General features: G+C 44.9%; 6 protein-coding genes across 6 annotated transcripts; 4 read left to right on the top strand and 2 right to left on the bottom strand.

Moving 5' to 3' along the window:
• Positions 1–21: 21 nt before the first annotated feature.
• On the top strand, positions 22–938 carry KD926_005658 (lytic polysaccharide monooxygenase auxiliary activity family 9 protein; the record flags this gene model as incomplete). The annotated part of the gene is made up of 2 exons (XM_053098848.1): positions 22–409; positions 454–938. 2 exons carry the CDS (start codon positions 22–24, stop codon positions 936–938), a joined length of 873 nt encoding a protein of 290 aa, XP_052957344.1.
• Positions 939–1,702: 764 nt separating this feature from the next.
• On the bottom strand, positions 1,703–2,545 carry KD926_005657 (uncharacterized protein; the record flags this gene model as incomplete). The annotated part of the gene is made up of 2 exons (XM_053098847.1): positions 1,703–2,100; positions 2,287–2,545. 2 exons carry the CDS (start codon positions 2,543–2,545, stop codon positions 1,703–1,705), a joined length of 657 nt encoding a protein of 218 aa, XP_052957343.1.
• A 1,585-nt stretch (positions 2,546–4,130) lies between these two features.
• KD926_005656 (ribonuclease H family protein) lies at positions 4,131–5,206 on the top strand (the record flags this gene model as incomplete). Its single annotated transcript, XM_053098846.1, has 3 exons — positions 4,131–4,336; positions 4,589–4,828; positions 4,939–5,206. The coding sequence occupies 3 exons, from the start codon at positions 4,131–4,133 to the stop codon at positions 5,204–5,206; spliced, it is 714 nt and encodes a 237-aa protein (XP_052957342.1).
• Positions 5,207–6,548: 1,342 nt separating this feature from the next.
• KD926_005655 (fungal specific transcription factor domain-containing protein) lies at positions 6,549–9,004 on the top strand (the record flags this gene model as incomplete). The annotated part of the gene is made up of 5 exons (XM_053098845.1): positions 6,549–6,728; positions 6,790–7,457; positions 7,509–7,972; positions 8,102–8,644; positions 8,757–9,004. The coding sequence occupies 5 exons, from the start codon at positions 6,549–6,551 to the stop codon at positions 9,002–9,004; spliced, it is 2,103 nt and encodes a 700-aa protein (XP_052957341.1).
• Positions 9,005–9,163: 159 nt separating this feature from the next.
• KD926_005654 (2,4'-dihydroxyacetophenone dioxygenase family protein) lies at positions 9,164–9,706 on the bottom strand (the record flags this gene model as incomplete). The annotated part of the gene is made up of 1 exon (XM_053098844.1): positions 9,164–9,706. The coding sequence occupies one exon, from the start codon at positions 9,704–9,706 to the stop codon at positions 9,164–9,166; it is 543 nt and encodes a 180-aa protein (XP_052957340.1).
• A 1,896-nt stretch (positions 9,707–11,602) lies between these two features.
• On the top strand, positions 11,603–12,525 carry KD926_005653 (SDR family NAD(P)-dependent oxidoreductase; the record flags this gene model as incomplete). Its single annotated transcript, XM_053098843.1, has 3 exons — positions 11,603–11,956; positions 12,020–12,252; positions 12,339–12,525. 3 exons carry the CDS (start codon positions 11,603–11,605, stop codon positions 12,523–12,525), a joined length of 774 nt encoding a protein of 257 aa, XP_052957339.1.
• Positions 12,526–16,639: the final 4,114 nt, after the last annotated feature.

The raw sequence follows: 16,639 nt of genomic DNA, 5'->3' as shown, positions 1-16,639 counted from the left end.
AAGCTGAAATACAGTATCAATATGATTCTCAAAGCAATTGTTATTGTTGCTAGTGCACTGGCCGCTCGCACCGCCGCTCACGGTATTGTGAGCGAGTTCTACACTGACGGCGACCGGAACGCCGGGTTCCAGACGGAGTACATCTACCGCAAGCAGAGCGGAAACCCTGTACCTGACCTTGCTGCTTGGTCTACGGAAAGCTTGGATAGGGGCTACATCGAACCTAACAACCTGCAGACCCTTCACATCAATTGCCATGTGAATGCCGAACCTGGTGTTCTAACGGCTCAAGTTGCTGCGGGAGGCAAGGTTGATTTCTTCTGGCCTGACTGGCCCCATAATGTTGGCCCAGTCCTTACCTACATCGTCGCATGCACTGGTGACTGTCTACAGACAAGTCCACTCTTAGGTGGGTAAAGATCGACGAGTCTGGCTATGATGGTGAATGGGCAGGTCAGAAGCTTATGGACAATAACTTCACCTGGACGACCACTGTCCCTGAAAACATCGCTGCAGGGAATTATGTCTTCCGCAATGAGATTATCAACCTCCATAGCGGTGCCGAGCTCAATGGTGCGCAGCTCTATCCACAATGCGTGAACATTGAAATCACCGGTTCAGGGACAGAAACTCCCGAGGGTGTTCTTGGCATCAGCCTGTATAAGGCTGATGACCCAGGCATCCTTTTCGACCCTTACGGCAAGACAATCGACTACCCCCTTCCAGGGCCTGCGCTCTACAGTTCACCTGGTTCTACTGTCTCCCCAGCTCCCATTGGCTCTGTTACTACTGGCCACACCACTATTGCACCCACCGGTACACCTGCAATCGAAATATCGGGGCATCCCAGCGCAAGCTTCACTGCTCCCAGGACCCGTAGCAGGTCTAACCCTGGCTCACGTACTCGCACTTCAGGCCCTTGCCCTAGTGATGTATGAATTATGGTATGTTCACAGTCCAGCTCCTTTGTGTGATCTTACATTCATTGCCGTGCAAACCAAAATCAATGAATATGGCTAATTTGAGCTCTCTCTAACATATTAGAAATAAAAAAACTGGGAAAAGAGTACTTGATGCAGGTACCGGTTTGCAAGGTAGTATATTGGTCCACTGCACCTCGACATGCGTACCTCGTACGAGGTATCCTGATACTTGTGGACTCGATCACTACGTGACCTCATCGACCACTTATTGCTTGTTGCCCTTGTTGCTCTGCTTGTTGTAAAATGAGGTTGGTGACGCCGGGAATAGGACCGCAACATCGGAAATAATTCCATAGTCACTCATAGATGAAGCAAGTGATTGTAAATCAAATTTCTTCTCAAGATGTATATAGCCTCATGTATACCCTCTAACAAGATAATAATTCAACTTTCCTCTAAACTACAACATCAATATGTCGAATATAATCCGCAAGGCACAAGGGAAGAACAGCTCAGCTGAGTAGATGCTTAAAGACGTGGAAGGTAAGGTCATTGATCTGAAAGTTGGGCAGTATTGACGTTCGTATAGCAATGTTGACACCTGATATAGGAATGGTTTAACTCCAGTATGGGTAGTTGAAAAGCTTTTATTCTCACAATTAAATCCATCATCCAAACTGAAGGCTCTAGGTATGATATCATCTGTCCTTACCAGCTTCTGCCTGGTCCAAAAAGTCCTTAACAGTAGTGGCGCGCAGCCCTTGGAGAACACCAGTGCCTCATTCTAAGGCTTTCTCCCTGGGGTTGTGATTTGCATTCGTAAATCCAAGGATCCTCATCTGGTGGATGGCTAAACCAGGGCCATTCTCCTTGTAACCTTCAAGTATGTCCCTAAGGACTTCCGAAAGGGCCACTGGGTTTAACTCCCAGGCAGGGTCGCGTGATTGGATAAATTGGAAAAGCTCCCTGTAGGTCAAAGTGTGCCCAGACAGGAGAGTGACTGGCGATAAATTGGCGCCGTTGTTGATGCTGTTCCGTAGGACAGCGAGCACGGCCCGTGCTGTATCTGCAGTAGATGTCAAAGTGACCTTCTGCAAACCATCACTATACATGTCGAAGACCTTCGCACTATGGTTTATCGCCCATGCGAGTCCGATCTCGCGAAGTGGGTTCTTCTCTTTGAGTAAGAGATATTCCATAAACCAGCCATGGCAAATCATTGTCTATTTAACGGTTTGCTGAGATCGTAGCTTGTTGCGAACAACGTTGTGCGTGGCGGCGCTAAACATGGGCTAATCCGGGAAATCGTCAAGGTTGATATTCCACTCGGATGGGATAAAGTATTTACACCTGCGCGATTGACTGCATGCCTCAAGGATGTTGGTGTGCGCAGAAATATAGAACTCGTTAGGGCTACTGAGCGTCGAGACTACCGCATCGCAGTCATCGAGCTTTCTCTTCAAGTTGTCGAGGGAGTAATCGGTGAGACAGACCTCAGCTTTCAAAAGTTCGAAGCTCGGCTTAAGAGTACTCGTCAGAACAACAAGTTCATCCTCGGACTTGGAAATTTCGGTAGCTAAGCAAAGGCCAACTTGACCAGCACCGGCGAGGGCAACCTTCATAGTTTCTGAGATCGATAAAAGTCAAGACTTGGAGACAAGTGTGAATTGTGATGTGAATCCTGGTACGGCAGAAACACTTGGGAGGGGGGTCATGGAAGTTTGTATCAGTTGTTACCATGAATATCTCTTGTTACTCTATCATGCTCCAGGCTGCAGACAGAGCTGTGGGTTGATGTCTCGCGATGTGGCCGAAAGAGGAAGGTCAAGTTGGGGGCCCACCTTGTATCAAGTGGGGTAAGGAAAGGGGCAACTCTTGATGAGCGGGTATTCGAGGTTAATATGATGTAATAAAAAGATGAATTTTGTTGCTCGACGCAAGGTGCACTGCGAAGTCTGTCTAGATGCCTGCAGGCACCAGCTCTCACAGGTCGCATATTATCGTATGTAATCGATCATGGAGTAAAATTAAAAAAAAAAAAAAAAAAAAAAAAAACCCTGATACAGTAGTTCTGAAGGGTGGCCAACCCTTAGTTTGTTCATCCTTGTTGTTCTTCATATCTGAGACAACGAGGAATGAACATCGGATTTATTGGAAATTAATCTAAATCGATACGGATCGAATTCCGTGTAACAAGCTCTATTGCTCACTTTATCGAGCATCAATTCAAGTCAAGGGCAACTTGATTAGTCAAAACGAAGGGCGACCTGGCTGTTACTTCCTGAGCCAAGGACTTCCCGATACGGACTTCCCGTTACGAACTTCCGATACGAACTTCCTGATATGGAGGACCCTCCGGTAGGTATTCCTACCTGTGGCGAAGCCTCAGATAGTATATATAGGATAGGTCCTCCCTCATAGATAGCCTTTCTTCTCCTCCATGGGAAAATTCCTTGACTACGAGTCATAAACAAACTAGTCTTTTACTAGGCTCCTTTGTAGACCGTCACACTGGCATTGTCCAGCGTGTACTGGTTCTGACATTTATCTCGGTTCCTATGATGAACTTCTGACAACCGAATTCAGTTCAGCACTCGGATAAGCCATTGTAGGGTTATCGAACAAAATAAAGACACACCACTAACTAACTAGTACTGAACAGTTTCCCTAAAACTGCGAAGGGCTTGACAAGCATCACTCGTTAAGGTAGGTAAAGGGCTCGGCCAGGCGTTCCCCACCCCCGCCCAGCTTATGCAAGCTTGTGGAGCCTTCGAGGCAGCTATCAGGCACTCCGATAAGGCCATTACGTCAGTTCGGGTGCTGTTGGACCTAGCAATAACCCTACCGAAATACAACACCGACCGGTGGTGAGAGCTAGACTATATAGCTGCTACTGCTATAGTCCGCCTCCGCCGTCTTGACCCTTACCACCCTCTCCGCAGGAGGGCTGAAAGAGTAACCCGAGCTAGCCTTCAGACCAGCCGTTTTGCACGCCGCGTGCTAGCCCTTCCTTAATTAGAACAACTGAACCCACTGCAAAATCCCCCTTGGCTTCCACAAGAGGCGCGTGAAACAGTTCAACAGCGAATTAGAGCTCCTGCAGGCATATCTAAGGAGCAAGCGGCTGATAGATTTCAAAAGTTTTATAGCTCTCTCCCACAGACTGATATAAAGGTCTTCACGGATGGCTCGAAACTAGAAAACAGGATGACAGGTGGCGGATTTGCCCTATATCAATCTGGAACGCTGTTCCAGCAGACCTCTTTTCCCCTGGGACCGAACAAAGAGGTCTTTGATACCGAAGCTGAAGCAGCTCTAGCTGGAGTTAAAGCAGCCCTTAAACTAGGTACTGCTCGGTTTGCTACCAACCTCTGGGTCTGTCTAGATAACCTGGAGGTAGCTACATGTCAACCGTATGTGACCGCTATTACATAGGAGACCTTCCTATTCCGGATATCGGTATTGGTAACTACCGATCCCCGAGGATTATGCAGAGTTTTCTGTTATTTCCATGGTTCAAAAGTTATCTCTCTTCTAGCTGCCTTTTTAGGCTAGATTGCTTATTATTCTTCATGTATTTAAACCATCGTTTGCAGCTAGATTGAAAGAATCAGACCTTCATCATTCGATATTCCTACGGGTACATTACTAGCAATTACGCCTAGAGAGACGGCCAACACTACACGTCTCCTTTCACCTTTCACGGGCTCTTCCCAAGGAGTCTTCGAATCCATCCAAGCCCTAGCCCAGACCTGGCTGACACGAGAGAGATTCTCATATACTAATGGTGGCTTTGTACGGGTCTGCTGGGTTCCCGGTCACACACAGATCCCTAAGAATGAGACAGCTGATCAAGCTGCAAAGAAGGGTGCTACCATGGATCCTCCTTCTTCAAGCAAACGCTCGTACGCCTCGCTAAGGCGGCAGGATAAATTGTTATGATTGCTCTTCAAAGATACTAGCAGTCTACGGCCCCTCAATCCTATCAAGATCTTTAGATTACCAACTTCCCTAGATGCCCTGCAGAGCTAAAGCTCCCAAGGCCGCTTCTAGCACGAATCCTAGCTGCTCGTACGGGCCACGGAGACTTTGCAGCCTATCACGAACGGTTCAATCATGAAGACGCACAACTTCTCTGCCGCTGCGGTGCAAGGAAAACCTCAGTTCACTTCCTCTTCTACTATATCGCGAAGAGACGCCTGCCTCGACCCCCAGGTCCTCCCTCCGAGACAATCCCCTTCTTATTAGGCACCCCGAAGGGCGCGGCCAAGTTGGCTGCTTAGCTTGTTGAAACCCGTTTCTTTGAGGACATCTGCACCCGATTTACTACCTCAACTAGACTGAGGCATCCCCCCCCCAAAAAAGACACGTGATAGTTGTAGTAGGTGAGGTCACGGAGTGTAGGAAGACCTCTGCAGCTAGCATTTCTTCCCTCTCTGTACCGCAGAGTTTTTTCTCCTGACTGAAGCAGCTATTGAATGCGCCGAAGTCCCTTATCTGTACATAGAACTAGAACTAGCAGCTAGTTAGTGACGCCCAGGGCTTACCCCCTGGCGGCCTTTGCCCCAGCAGGGTGAAGTGGTAAAACTAAGGGGGATGGAGGAGTTCGATCGGTCCGAGCTGTACGAGGCCTAAGCCATAAGGAGAATGCAAATGAATGGAGTAATACTCTATCTAAAACGTAGCCTAGAGTACAGAGATACTTGAGTGCTTAGGTGTTGAAGAGGATCGTGGCCTCTGCAAAATATGAGCCTCGGACGGATTAACGTTGTTCCCGACCTCCGAGCTAATTATATCTCATCAAACAACAACAACAACAAATAACTAACGATTGCCTCTACGGCCTCATCATCGTTGCCTACTGGCTGATATACTGGTTTTTCTTGTTTTTTCGGCTTCATTTCAGCGTTCTGTTTGCTCTTTTGTACGTAACTAGCGCTCGAGGGACCTCACGCCCCTGTTTAAGGGGGGGGTAGTGTCAGGAACTTCCGGTATGCTGGATCACATGACTCTATCACGTGATCCACAGATAGTGTGGCCGCGGAAGATGACTAAAGTGATTACATCATCGCCTTGCTTGACCGGACCTGTCATGACGCGCCTGGGGTTACTAATACGGTGAATCGCCCGAGGAAAATACTGTAGCCTGGGGCAGCGCACCCGCATGAACACCTGCAGCGGATATTGACCCTCACAAGAGCTTACTTTTGATTTCGACATGCAAGATTCTGCTGATTCGGAATCCGCCGGATATCGCCGAGGAAAACAAGATGGGGAGGTGTCTCGCCCTAAACGTGCTCAGTTCAAATCATCGGGTAGCCGTCGGCATGCATGCGATCGTTGCCGTAGGCAAAAATTGAAGGTAAAGGCTTTAGGAGAAGATCTTTCAGTATTTAACCTAACGCAGATGTTTGGTTTCAGTGCGATGTTGAAAAGCCGTGCTCCCTGTGTGTACGGTCTGACTTTGCCTGTGTGACTACATCAACGCCGTTGCGGTAAGTAATTCGTTACTGAATCACGGGTTTTGCCCGGCCTAGAATCAATGATAGATTGGCTAATTCGATTTCTAGAAAGTCCAAAAGATCTCCAAGGATGATACACGAGCGGCGTAGAAGCCCGCACCACATGCCCCCCAACATATCGGGATCCTCAAGGCCAAGCTCTCGCAATCTGGATCCTCCAAGACGGCCACTCAACAGAGGTGAATCCCATCCAGATTTCTACCAGGACCGTAGCGAGCCGCCTGGATCACTTCCTGAGCCACACAGATACGCTCAAGTGTCTGCAGTGGAATTGACAGATCAGGTACACCCCCGGTATTTGGCACATAGGGACTGTTGAATGTAGGCGCTAACTCTGATACTAGCTTTTTCACATGCATGACCAAGGAGCTGAAGTGTCACCCGCTGCTCATAGCGATACTTCTGCTTTGCCTGGTGGCGCCTTTCTGAGCAGTCGAACCCTCGGTAGCAGGGGAAATGGAGAGCATACTAGCCTTACTGCGCACTTCCCTGGCTTGGACCTTCCGTCCCGTCCGGTTTGCGATTTTCTACTCGGATCTTACTGGAGATCGGTGCATTGGTTCATGATACTCTTCCACCATCCGTCATTTGAACAGGAATACAAACAGATTCTTGACAATCAAGCTGTGACTTCTCGACAGGAAGGCACGGCAGTCTTGATTCTGATGGTACTTGCGATGGGCGCTAGATACGCTTCTGACGAACAGAGCTCGAAAATCGGGTGGTCAAGGTATGAGCTGCTATCACTGCAGGAAAATATGATTAAACAAGTTCGATTGCACTTTTTTGATGTGCTTGACACCGGGGGGGTAGAATGTGTGCAGTTGTGCATCTTGCTCAGCACGTATCATCTATACAACGGGAAACCGAACCTGGCAATGCCAATACTGGGCGCAGGGATAAGAAGCGCCCAAGTACAAGGGTTACACAAAGAGAATCTTTGGGGTCCTGCAACTGAAGTTGTTTTCGAGGTTCGCAAGAGAACATGGTGGGCTCTATACGTTCTCGACAGGTACTTAAAGTCACTCAGCTAATTGTTTTCGTCATTCTAATATCCCACAAGCTTTGCCTCAATTACATATGGTCGGCCCCCGTTAATCAATGATACTCATTGTGCTGTGAGTATGCCGCGAGATATGAACGACTGCTTGGCAGTTCACCCATTATTAAGCTCTACTGTGGAGCGTACTGCTCATTCGCCCGGCCCTGCTACACTGGGTGCTTATCAGCGGCACAAATTTGAACTCTACACCACTGCTAGTTCCATCATCGGCATTATTTATGATCTCAACCAATCAAATTGGGAAAATGCGGTGGATCTGGCCTCGAAAATAAATACCAAACTGGTCGAATGGTTTGACAGACTGCCTATAGAACTGAAGCTCGAGAGCCATGTTGATCTGGACATGTCAGACTTGACTGAACCTGAAGTTGAGGTCTGCCAGCTGTATCATCTTCAGGCGTTAGTTCTTCAACTGGCGTATGATAATATCCAAATTATCTTGCATCGTCCATTTCTTCGATATGGTCACCGCCTCATCTTGTCTCCCGTTTCGCACTCATCGGATGCGCGACCGACCAGTTTCGAACAATGCAAACACTGTGCTCGACGCACGTGTAGCATATTGCCAAGACATACTAATGTTCTTCTTGTAGCTCAGAACACCCATGCAGCAGCATACATTGCGATCCAGAATTTTACCGCGGGTGTGACTTTGGGCATGGTGGCTCTCTCCGACCCCGGATCGGAACAATCATTGGATGCTAAAAGAGGTGTCGCAAATTCCATCTCGCTGCAACAAACGCTTGCACAATCATCTGTCGTCCCATCACAGACGGTCAGGGTTCTGGAAGGTTTGTTCCAGCTGATTTTTAAACGTGAAATGCAGACTTTACTTGGGGACTCGCGTTTTGAAATAAGCAACCCAAGGCCGAGAGATAGGCTGCAAACTCGAAAGTCTAACCGTGAAACATATGGGGGCTCTCAGCACTCTGACTTACACAACAACGGTCATCTCAATCAAGCTTCCGTGAACCAAGATCAAGAGACCACGGAGCTTTTGTCAAGAAACATTGGGCCCCAAAATGCCTCTTGCACTCCTGAAACGAACACTGTGGTCAATCCCGATTTAGGGCAGGATACTGCTGGTTCAACTTTTTACTCCGCCATTGACGAAGCACTGGAGTCTGTACAGCAAGGTACGGTTCCTACCCACCCCCCAAGTGGTCCTTTGAGTTGTTGAAGGTACCCTCTCTGCTAGAACCGAGCCCAAGCCGCCTAAAATAGTCTTATTAATGCAGCTGTTTACAGTACTATGGGAGAACTCCGATCCAATTACGTACACAGGCAATTATGTTTCGCCTACGACCGGCCCGCACTTCAATGCGTATTCCAGACAGCAGCCTCCTACAACCGTGTTCCCGGAACTAGACAATCCATTGTCTTCTACAAGTCCGATGGCTTCAATGGCCGACCCTGCCAGTCAAGGACTCAATACCCTTAACAACTCGCTTCTTGGTCAAGGTTGGATATGGAATCCAACAGATTTCTTTCAATGAGATCCAAAACCGATCGAAGTCATATGACATCATATGGCTTCGATAATACTTTCGCGAAATGTACAATCCCTGGCATTCAAGTCGTCCGCGGCCTCTCATACATAATATATCAACAATAAAATTCCCACAACATGCAGCAATGACCTATATACCAAGCTTCTAACGAATCAACTGATCAACATATTTCGGGTCAAGCCCAACTTCAGCATAATGAGCCTTTGCGCTAGCCAATTTCGAGAAAACGTCCTCCACACCGAGCGGTTTACCCATTTCATCCACGTAGATGTATGCACCGGTAACGTGGAACAAAGTAATCATTTCTTCGACTCCATCTGGAACCTCGAGAGTGTGTATATCGCCTGGGGGCTCGAAAGCATGGCTTCCCTCAGTTGCCCACCACGGATGCTCAAGGTAGTGCCATTTGCCTCGGAGAACAGTTGCGTGGACAGGGCCAGAATGACGATGGCGAGACAGAATGCCCGACCGACGTACCCGAAGTAGGTTGACGAAGTAACCTTGTGTGACGTTGAAAAGAATGGGCCGGAACCAGACGTCTGGAGCCTGAGGAACCCATAGTCGCTCATCGAAGTCCAAGTTCAAGACATTGGGAACAACAAGGTCTTCCGGAACGTTTGGCAGAGGCTCCCCTTTGTAAGGAACAGCTTCTGCCTCAGGTCGGTCTTCGGTCGGAGCAGGTGACATCTTGAAAACCGTTACTGCAAGGAGGAAGACTGGAGCAAATTGAATTGAGAATTAAATGCAGTTGATCGTTAAACTATAACAACAGATTGTTTAGACAGAAACACGACTATATATGCACTTATTCAACGATACCACAGTTTAAAAAGCGCGCAGGTTTTTTTCGTACCGACTTGCTCTAGGGGGGCAGATGACCGGACTCAAAGTGTTGCTGGGGACAGTGTACTGGTCCGGTGGAAGTTTGAAAGCTCGGCCACCCCGCAGTCCGAGTCCGGTGGAGATCCGAAGATTTTTGTCATTCACTCCGGTGTTATTCAATTGCGTGAAAAAAAAAAAAAAAAAAAAAAAAAAGGGCGAATCCAGGAGTCATGGCGCCAAAACACTACCTTAAGCTAGTCCGTTCGGAATTACGGCTTTGCTAACCTTTCTTTCCAATGGCAAGGAGCCGTGTCAGTGTCTGCGCCTTAGGTATCAAGCCGCGACTCCAGTTACCATGAGGTCACCACATTCAATGCTTCAATAATGATCATGCCTTGCATCGTGGTTATTATGTCACCGAGAATCATCTCTTTCTGGCTCTATCTACATCTTGTCTCCCATCTGCAAACCGAATCATTTCCAATTGGGGGTTGTTCACCAGCATTTTTTTCGCGGCTAAATACCCTTTGACGATAGATGAACAGACGTATGAGCTTAAGGCCCTTTCCATCCGATGCGAGGAAGGACACCAATCAATAGTAAATATAAGTATTGATGACTTGTAATCGTCAGTTAGATATTAATAATTGATCTTCAAATTCCTGGGCGGCGTGGCTAGCTTAGGCAGCGCCCTTTATTATTTGAGAGCGTGAATTGGGTTTTCGGAGAGAGAAATCTCAGCTAGTGCAAAGGGCCAGACTGAGCAAGTACTGAAAACCGTTGACGTCACACACTCAAAGTCAGTATGCCATGTACATGGATCTTTTCATATTTGGCCAGCCTGGGAGGCCCTGTCATATCATCCAACGTTCACCGAAGGAGATTAATGGCATAAACTCCTGTCCTGAGATAGAAAAGAAAAAATATATCCGGATGTGCTAAAGTTAACTTTGAGTGTTTCCTATGGTTTAAGTAAGCCTCAAGACATTTAAGAGTTTACGGACTGGTAAGCGCTCTTTAGCATAGGGAAGGCATAATTAGCTTGAAATTTCGGTGAAACTGGAGAGTAGTGCTTTCAATGCCCTCCCAAGACTGGGAGTTCTATTTCAATATTTTGGTTTGGGTTTATTAAAATGAGTGGAAGACGGCGAGTTCACAAGGTATCCAGATGACACCGGGGCCCTAATACTGGATAAATCTGTCAATACCTCTGACAAATGTGCCAACTTCATGCCAATCATGAGACTATTACCGGATATTAGGGGCTTCAATGACCACTTTTCGCAAATTATGCCATTTTCCATGTCTGGCATTCACAACATCCACAATACAGATACATAGGTATCAGGAACCAACCACGAAGCGCCAGAGAAATGCCGCTCCATGTAGGCTGCGGAATTATGTTAGGCAATTACATCAGTTGCCAGACAAAACCTGGCTCGGATCTCTGAACTGTGACGGACTGGTCGACTAACCAGCCTTTTGACCTACCAGAGTAGCCATCGGAGTTCCAGGCCCATCTCCACTGCTAGGCGAGATATTATTAGGTTGCTGTCACATGCGGATATCCGGTGGAGTTATCCAGTATTAATGCCTAGGACGTTTGATAGCAGCTCACATATTAATATATAGTAAGACTTAGTACCTGAGTTCATATTCACTCACTGGAATGAGCTTCAGTCCAGCTTGCTCGTCGGACTATTACGAGATATAAGTACCTTTCATGACCTTCAGCGCACGACTTTCTCCGTCCGATTAATAATGAACACTTTGCCAACCAACCAGCTGTTCTCCTTAGAGGGTAAAACAGTCATCTGCACAGGAGCCACTGGTGGGATTGGCCAGTCTCTATGTAAGTCACTTGCGGAGGCAGGTGCGGATATTATTTCTATTCAGATTCCGAATGACCCCAATGCGAGAAGTCTGTCGAAATGTCTCACCGAACTCGGTCGAAAGTTATGGACTTTCGAATGCAACCTTACGGACCCATCTTCTGTTCGCTCCACCTTCCGCGATATTTGGAATGCGGGGATCTCGCCCTCTGTCCTTTTAAACTGCGCAGGCGTAAATCGAAGGCGCCCTTTGACAGAGGTCACTGATGAGGACCTTGAGCTTGTATGATCAAAATCGGTTATTTGTTTTTCAAGGTTATTTGAGCCCCGGTTGACATGTTTGCAGATTCTCTCAGTCAACCTTAAAGCTACGTACGTAGCCGCGCAAGAATTTGCGAACAGGTTGCTTGAGCTGAAACTCCCCGGGAAAGTGATCAATGTTGGTTCCGTTACATCATTTCGAGGAATGTACAATGTGTCCGCCTATGCGAGCTCCAAAGGCGGCGTTGTTCAAATGACAAAGTCATTCAGCAATGAGCTTGCACCTCACAATATTCAAGTAAATTGCATCTGCCCCGGGTAAGTGCATGACCTTTCGCGCTTACCAACGAGTGCTTCCAGCCTTCCTGATTATATCCATTGCTAAAAGTGACAAGGTACATCAGAACACCTCTGACAAAACAGCTAGAGAATGATCCGGCATACAACGATTTTATATTGAAGGCAACCCCCGCAGGTCGCTGGGGGACGCCTGAGGACCTAAGAGGAGCCTGCATTTTTCTAGCCAGCAATGCCAGCAACTTTGTCACTGGCTCAAGCTTGATCGTAGATGGTGGAATGGTCGCTGCTTGAAAAACGCTTCATGTCTTGAAATTATAGGGAGAAGCACAATTACTTTACACGAAGGACACGTATATTTGATGGCGCAACGAGGGCGTCGGTAGTCATTTTCTACTCCTGCAGAGGAAAGCAGCATTCCAATGTAGACACTATGCTCAAATGTTCTAAAGACTTTTCTGACACCATGTGTGAAGTTGCAAACTTGGAATGGCTTAGAAGGCACCGTAATACCCTACGATTGCTAGCTGAGAGACATAATTTTGTTAGTACCTTGAGGCCTAGCACTCAACTCCACCTATATTATTCAGACTGGGTAGGTTTGTTCAAAGTAGTGGATCAGAGACAGTGCTTCAAGGGCCTTTTAAAGTCTGTACCAGCATCGACGGTGCCGTTGATATCATTTTTGTGGTTAGGTATTGTAAACAGCTGTCGGAATCTGCCGATCTCCGGTGGATGTCCACCGGAATTCTTCCCACCCATATACCACCGGATTTTCCCTCAGTCTACCCAAGCTTGATGTACGTGGAATGTGATAATCCAGAAAGCATTGATTCCGAATATATTTTACCTTTTGTTCTTTTTTTCCCTTTCGCATAGAGTAACAAGCGCAACTGCTATTTCTCTCTTCTATTAATACGCTAGAATCAACGGGTAATTTTCAAGACCTAGCATCAAACATGGCAAACGGATTGGCCCCCGGCGTTAGGAAGCAGTTGCAGGGTAAGACTGCTCTTGTCACAGGTGGCGCCACAGGATTCGCAAAGCAATTGTGGAAAGGTTTGCCTCACAGGAGGTAAATGTTCTCGTCATGGACATTTGTAAGCCTGGCGGGGAAAATAACTAACTACTTATAAATATTGAAAAGTTTAGTTATAACTATAAATTGTAATTTTACGTAACTAGTTAATTTTTAACAGGTTACATAACTTATTAGCGCGATTTTTGACTCGCGCGAGCTCAGCCAAGCACCCACGCGAGCTGTAACCACTTGCTTCATTGTGTAGAATAGGTGAGCTTGGAGTCATCTTAGGGCAAGGAGCATCCTGTCATTCTCTGCCCCAGGCCCTTTCCAACAGGCTACTAATGCTTGAAAATGACGCTAGATGTATGATCTTGCTCGAAAGGATTACAAGAATACTTCTAGGGCTGTTCACTATCAGCCGATTCTGCCGGTCTTGACGATACTATATTGTCGACTTTCAGAAAAGTCAGCCTTTAGTTTATCCGATACTTTCTGACGATAATTATTGCCGGCCCTTGGCTTATACGATACTATTGGTAGAAAGTTAACTATTATCGTTAGATCGGCTAATTTCCGAATTAAAACTAGTTCTTCGGTGCTAGGATTATAATTATACTTTGGATTTTGGGATTAGGAAGCATAATATATATAGCTAAGTAAACTGAAAGCTCTAATCCTTCTGATCCTAACAGATATCATTCATTAACATTAACATTCTTATAGTATCCCCTTTTATTGCATATCTTCGGACTCCCAAAAGATCCCTCGCTGCATTAAATAGCCTCTCAACAGCTACCTCTGAGACTGGAATAGCTAGATAATCACGAGCAGCTGCAGCTATTTGAGACATTTCATCTTTGTGGCTACGCCACCAGGTACAAAGCCAGTTAGAATCTGTAGTGTCAATTACACTAATACAAGGACTGTTGAAGTACTGATCAATATCAGAGAGAAAAGGCTGGTTGAAAGATTAAAACCGTTGTAGCATTCGTAATTTTATATTGCTGTATAGTTTGCCCGGTAAGGATCGTGTAGATGTACTTAACTTGGGTAATTTATCTTCCATAGGGTATCTTTGATAAATATTAGTCTTAATAGCTGTCGGTTGACTTAGTCATTGCCCTAAATAGATATTCTATCGATTTAACTGAATGTAGGTATATGCTCGGTAGGTAAAAGTAAAGTGTCATTTCTAAACTACAATCTGCTTAGCTATTTATAGTTTCACTTGTTTACACCTATGCATTCCTAATCCCTTAATATGCCATTTGGAATGGTAGGCCAAGTTTAGACCAAGCAAGGTACTGTACGGTATGTAGATTAGGTCAAGATACTCTACCTCTCTGGTCTGATTGATAATATCGTTCTAACAATAGCCTTAATAATCCAGCTACCAGTCTCTTTATTATCTAGTTTACCCAAAATAAGGTCTCCTTTCACCCGCAGATCAAGAACTAATGCAGTATAATATGTATTACATTTATCTACAAAAGTATAGTACTTTTGATACTTTCTTAAGCCTGTTTTTATCGCAGCAGCAATATTAGGGTCTATACTAGCAAAAGTCCCTTCGAAATTAGATACTTCGTTAAGCAAATCATGAAGCTCGTAGTAAAGTGGAATAGCTAGGCTGATATAAGGCTGTTTTTTAGAAATAAAAAGTGTAAGTTTATTAAACTTCGTGAAAACTTGATAGATTTAAGAAAGTCGTTACCAGTCATTATCTGTAAAAGGCAAAATTTCAGTTTGCAAAGATATAAATTGATTGATCTGATGCTTCGAATTTAAATCAGTATCAAACATACGGTAGATTAAATTCTATCGTATTTCTATATTATATTTAATGTACCGGTCTGAAAGATTTATATATTGGCAAATCTCTTTCCACTTTTGTCTCCTTTGAGGGCTGCGATTAATCCAAAGAGCTAGAATCCGGAATTTAACTAATGCTGTCTGAGATATAATAAGGGTACTATTCTAGAGATTATTACATATAGCTTGTACTTCCGCAGTACTACCAGAGTTTAGCACGCGGAGAATATCTTTGACAATAAGGTTTAAGATATGTGCAAAACAGCGGATATAACTGTCAATTCCTTAAAATTAGATTATTAATTCAGACAGAAGTGATCCTTTTAATGCATAATATAACTTTGAAGCTATAGCCTCATTATTACTAGCATTATCTCCGGTAATTGTTATCAATTTAGCTTCAAGTTTCAACTCACGGAGAGTAAAATGAATAGCGATTGCCAAATTTTCTCTACTATGAATCCCGTATAGTTTAATAAACTCTAATACCCTTTTCTGGTATCTAAAATTCTCTTTAAGCCAGTGGCTAATGATACCGAGGATTGATAAATAATTTTTGCTGGTCCAAATATCCAAGGATAAAGCAATTGATTTGCAAGTAATTGCAAGTTCCTCCTTTAATTGCAGTCGCTGTATTTGAAATTTATCCATAAGTCTCCGACGTAATATAGATCGTGATAGAGGTAGTAATGAGATTCCTAGAATATCATTAAATATCTGATAGAAGGCAGGTAATTCGATTGTTGTAAAAGCAAGTTTTTCCTGAATAATCTACCGAAGGATATTCTTTTCCAGTAATTGTTGGTATAAAAGATTTTCAGTTTTAGCTATATAATCTTTTATAGTGGGCTGTTCTTTCCTATCGGAGACTGTACACCAGGATTCAGGTAAAAAGATTCTGTATTTTTCTAGATATTACTTTATATTAGTAGTTAAAGTCTGTCTCAATAAATCTGAAGTACTCCAGCTACACTGTACTCCAGTTTCACTCTCAATAGAGGCGCATTGTATATGTCGGTCTTTCAGCTCCTGTTTCTTTATCTTTTTGTTAACTTACTCTTGATTAACTTCAGTAATCTGGAAATAATTCTACATCCATTTTGTGACTGGAGCTGGACGTTGTCATTTCTGAGGGTATAAAATTGAGCAGTTTAATTCTGCTAAAGTTTGTAAAATTGATTCAGATGGTAGAATCTCGGAGGAAAGAGATTCAATTAGAGATCTGATATCTGGAGCTGAAACTGGATTTGAATTTAGATCTGGAAAATCTGGCATGCGATCTATAGATAAGGATTCTTCATTATATCCATCATTGAAAAGGAAATAATTGAGTTGCTTTTGGCGAGTAGCCATTCGCTAACTGTCATTTAAAGCTATAATATTGATATAGCTCAGTTAGGTAATCATAATCTTTGTGGGTGTGAGAAGTTCGGTTAACAATCATCCCTTGTTAGAAAAATTACATGATATAGCGAGATTATCGTCGACTTTTATAGTATCGTTGACTATTCTGACGATAATAGTATCGTCAACCCTTAGCTTATCCGATACTTTCTACGATAATTATCGCTG

Source organism: Aspergillus affinis, assembly GCF_023601865.1.
Source record: "Aspergillus affinis strain CMG 70 chromosome Unknown NODE_28_length_305421_cov_87_880826, whole genome shotgun sequence".
Classification (NCBI taxonomy): Eukaryota; Fungi; Ascomycota; class Eurotiomycetes; order Eurotiales; family Aspergillaceae; genus Aspergillus; species Aspergillus affinis.
Note: the sequence above shows the minus strand (reverse complement) of the source record. Positions and strands in the feature narration are given on the sequence as shown.